The 4,652-nt window shown below is 38.9% G+C and overlaps 1 protein-coding gene across 1 annotated transcript in view; it reads left to right on the top strand.

Moving 5' to 3' along the window:
- Window positions 1-634: 634 nt before the first annotated feature.
- The window catches only part of ccdc3b (coiled-coil domain containing 3b), a 33,062-nt gene continuing 29,044 nt past the window's right edge, over window positions 635-4,652 (top strand). Inside the window, exon 1 of the mRNA XM_016510769.1 lies at window positions 635-1,296. Coding sequence (XP_016366255.1) covers window positions 941-1,296 — 356 coding nt within the window. The 5' untranslated portion in view covers window positions 635-940. The remainder of the gene's footprint in view (window positions 1,297-4,652) is intronic.

Below are 4,652 nucleotides of genomic sequence, written 5' to 3'. Positions count from 1 at the left end.
TTATTAGGGGGGGGGGGGGGACAGGAAATGTGCAATATCCTTTGACAAAACTCTCAGTACATTTTGAAACTGACACATATCTTAGCCATCCAAGTGTTGATGATTATTTGCAATGATATGAGAATAATCTGAAAATGGCCAAATATTGAAAGATTTATTGGTCTGGCTGATCAGGGTCTGTCACTATGTATTTCCTCACAGCAAAGCCAAACTGGAAACAAAATGAGTTAAAGATGTGGAAACCTCATATGCATGACGTAAGGGCTGAGTATGTGTTTAATCTGGTAACATTTTATAATAACTGTAGTATGAATATATATTAATGGTTTCATAATATTTTTTGGCTCTACATTAAGAATATTTTCAGTTCACTTTGTGGTGGAAATTATTTAATATGGACATTATTTAATGTAACGTGTTTAATAATAATAATAAAGTGACACCAAGTGACAGAAGATCATGTTGCTGTATTGAAAACTCGGTGTTATACTTTGTTGATAATAATAATATTAATAATAATAATACTTGTTTTTCACTGATTTTTTGGAGCGCACATTGCTCAGGCGTGAAATTAAACCAGAACTGAAGCTCTTGCGATTGTTTTCTGCGGCAGATGTAATACAGCTGAGCGTCACTAAAGTGTTCTCCATTAACCGCGCAGCGTAATACACAGAGCGCACAGGGAAGAATGGAAAGGAATAAGACATATAGATCAGTCTAAATTCACAGATATACATTATACCTAAATTAGAGAAAAACAGTTTTAAACTGTATTTAATATCAACGCGTATCTTTTACTGCATTTGAGAGTTTGAATATTACATTTCTGCGTTTTACGCGGACCCGGATGAGTCTTTTTTTCTAGAGGAACATCAGAGTGAACCGCGCGGAATTGCTTTTATTTTAGGCAGTTTGCACGAGTAAGGTAAGGTTGCATAGCATGGGCACTCTACTGGCATTAATATTAGCGCTCTCACTGAGCGCATCATGGGGATGCCAACTGCCCCACGACTGGAGACCTCAGACGGAAGCGTGCCGCGCAGAGCTGGCGGAGATCATAGTCTTTGCCAAGGTGCTCGCACTCCATAAGGAGTCTTACAGCGTGTACAACTACCTGCCGTGGCAGTACGACACGGATCTATTCTTCTCCGCGGAGATCGAGCTGCTATGCGATCAGGCATGGGGCAGCATGCTGGAAGTGCCTGCCGGGTCCAGGTTTAATGTCAGCGGGTTGGGATATTTCCCCTGCTACTCCTACAGTGTCATGGAGAACAACTCATACTATTTCTTTTTAAGGTAAGATTAAATGGCAGTAAGGATGTGCTCATGTTAAAGGTGCACTTAGAGATATTTTGCTTTAAAAATAATAATAAGGTAAAATAAAATATAAAATAAAGAATCAGACTAAGATGAAGAGCCGAAGATTCCATACATTACCATACACTTATATATACTCTCTCTCTCTCACACACACACACACACACACACACACACACACACACACACACACAAAACTAATAAAAAGGTTTAGCGTGAAGTGACAGTAAAATACTTTAAAGTTTAACTTATAAAGTTTAACATGAGTCTGACTCACCACTATTTGAGAGCACTTATACTGCATATAAGTTTACTGCAAATCAGTTGGCTTATTAAGGATGACATTTTACATTTTAGATCATAGAATGTTTGTGGGATTTGAAGTTGTTCATATTTAATTAACAAAAGTTGTTTTGTGATATTGGCATGGAACATGACATGAGCTGGCTTCAAACATTTATTTCCCATGAGCATGAGAGCTCAGTATCAGAACATTGGCTTGGCTACAACTGTGCACAACTGTCTGACATCTGTGCTCATTGTCATCTTAGAACTTAAGCTTATATTTGCCCTTGGTTGGGTTACGTTAATGCAGGGTCCTCCAGAGATATTCACAAAGAATGAATACTGTGCCAAACAACCAAGATCTCCCTCTATTTTCTTTCATAATGAATGGAAAATGGTTAACCTTGTGTATAATGATCATGAATCCTGTGTATAATGATCAAAACATTTGTCAAACTTAATTAGCTCTGGCTTGTCTTTGTTTCTATGTTTATAGTGGGGATGAAATCACATTTTCAGATGAACTTACAAAGGATGAGGAAGTTAACAAACCAATAGAAGTACAGCCCATTTGGATAGAGATTATGCAGTATATGATCCACTGTTGTGATTTCACTTTTTCTTAAAGACACACACTTTTGAAGTGATTCATAGTAATAGTGTAAGGCTTGAATCTCTTGAAATTTTTTTTTTTTTTTTTTACTTGCATTTCCTGTTTCACGCTATGATCCGATCAGCTAAACGGAATAATGTTTATCTCCCTCATACAGTGCAGTACTGGATTTATCACACTCAGCACTTTTCTGGCCAGGTAGTTTACTGTGATAGGCAGCACCTCACATGCATAATGTAAACTGATAACCTGTTTTACCAAAGCAATCTTGCTTGTTGGGACAATGAAACAGCTGTAGCTAATAGTTTACAAAAATGTGCATAAAAAATATACACAGAGAAAACCTGCAGGCATATGAGGTTGGTTCTTGAACTATGGGCACTTTTAGTCTTATGCTTTTTTGAAATTAAACTCTCTTTAAAAATACTTTTGAAACTCAGTAGTTTCTTTAATTTGTCTATTAAAATGTCAGTAAAACAGTGAATGTGGATTACAGGGAAATACTGTTGTTTTTGGTTATTTTCATAGCTAGCATTACATGTATCATAAACACTCACATAATATTAATATTTAATATTAATTAAATAGTAATATTATGTGATAATAATAAATTATTAATAAATTATTATTAATGAATAATAATAAATCATATTTTAACACATTTTCCATAATTGAAAATTGATGAAAAGAAAAGAAAAAAAAATGACACAATAATTTGTTGGTCATGGTGAAAAAATACACCACAGCTGAGTGACAGTAAAAGTGCATATAAGTAATTTTTGCATGGTAATTATTGAAATAGTTTATGATTAATGCACTGTTTGCAACTACACAACTACATGTGACTATAGGGTCAAACTAGGTCACTGTAACTGGAGTTATAACTATTAACAGAAAGAGAGAGTGAAGGCAGCAGATTGACTTCATGTTATTCTAAAATTACCTGACATTAATTCTCGGGAAATAACTTTTATGTCTGTCACATGAACCAACATAAAGCATAAGAAACAATTAAAGAATAATTGAGGACACATGACTTTAAGTATGATTAATGATTGCAGCACAAATAGTGCGGGATGAGTTATGAATTTAGGAATTTTGAAAATGCATAGCCGTGTAGTTGTATAACAAATAAACATGTCAAATATTCAGAATAAAGAATTGAACAATGCCATGAAATAAACCATATTAAAAGGTTAGTTCACTCAAAAATGGAAATTGTCATTAATTACTCGCCCTCATGTCATTCCAATCCCATAAGACCTTTGTTGATCTTCAGAACACAAATTAAGATATTTTTGATGAACTCCGAGAGCTTTTTGACCCTGCATAGACAGCAATGCAACTACCACGTTCAAGGCCCAGAAAGGTAGTACGGACATTGTTAAAATAGTCCATGTGACATCAGTGGTTCAACCTTAATTTTATGAACAATTCTTTATTCAACCATTTCTTCTCTTCCATGTCAGTCTTCAACGTGCAGTTATGTGACGGTGAGTAATTAATGACAGAATTTTTGGGTGAACTAACACTACAATGCATTGTAGTTTAATAACTGCTTCTTATTCCTTGTGACAGTACTGTGCTATGAACATAAAATGCAGCTTTTCCCAATCTATGAGAAAGCAAATTGTCACGGTTGCACTACAGCGAGGAACGAGGAGTTGCGGGATGAACACAAACACAGTTTTTAATAATACACAGGAGCCAGGAATACAGGGCAGGAACACACAGGTAGCACAACAGGGATAGATGTTTAAGACCCGACAAGGAAACATAGGGCAGAACACTTTAAATACACAACACAAATGAGGGAATAAATGAGACACAATCAAACACAAGGTAAAACTAGGTCACGGAGCACATGGTGAGCAAAAACACACACAGACAGTCCAGGGGCGTGACAGTCCCCCCCACCCCATGGTCAGCCATGGTGCAGTGGGTGGAGCTCCTCTCCGCGGTCTCACTGGCCACGGCTTTCTCCCTCGTGGCGGGCATGGTAGCCGGCTCTCGCACCTGGTCTGACGTTACAAACAGCTCCGGCTCCGTGATCCTCAGCTCTGTCGCCCCTTGTGGCGATGGCTCGTCGGTCGCGGTGATCTCGGGCTCTCTGTCAGCGGTGGGCTCGGGCTTGAGCTCCGCACATGAGGTGAAGGTGTGCTAGGCTCTGGGTCCGGAGTGGAACTGGTGAGATCCTCCTCAGAACGGACGGTGAACGGGGATCCGTTTCTCGCCAGTATCCACTCCACAAAAGCGGCGAAATCCGCTCGAGGACCATGTTCGGACGACGGCGCTCTGCACGCGGGGTTCAAGCTGGCATCATAGAACGCGCAGAGTGCGTTGTCCGGGTAGCTGGTGAGATGGGCGATGGCCAGAAACAGTCCGGTATGGCCCTCGAGCGATCTCTCCCCCTGCTCCAGCAGGAGGAGGAGGTATT

Source organism: Sinocyclocheilus rhinocerous, unplaced genomic scaffold, assembly GCF_001515625.1.
Source record: "Sinocyclocheilus rhinocerous isolate Xijiao unplaced genomic scaffold, SAMN03320098_v1.1 scaffold2822, whole genome shotgun sequence".
Lineage (NCBI taxonomy): Eukaryota > Metazoa > Chordata > Actinopteri > Cypriniformes > Cyprinidae > Sinocyclocheilus > Sinocyclocheilus rhinocerous.
The sequence above is the reverse complement of the archived record's forward strand: the minus strand, read 5'-3'. Positions and strand labels throughout refer to the sequence as shown.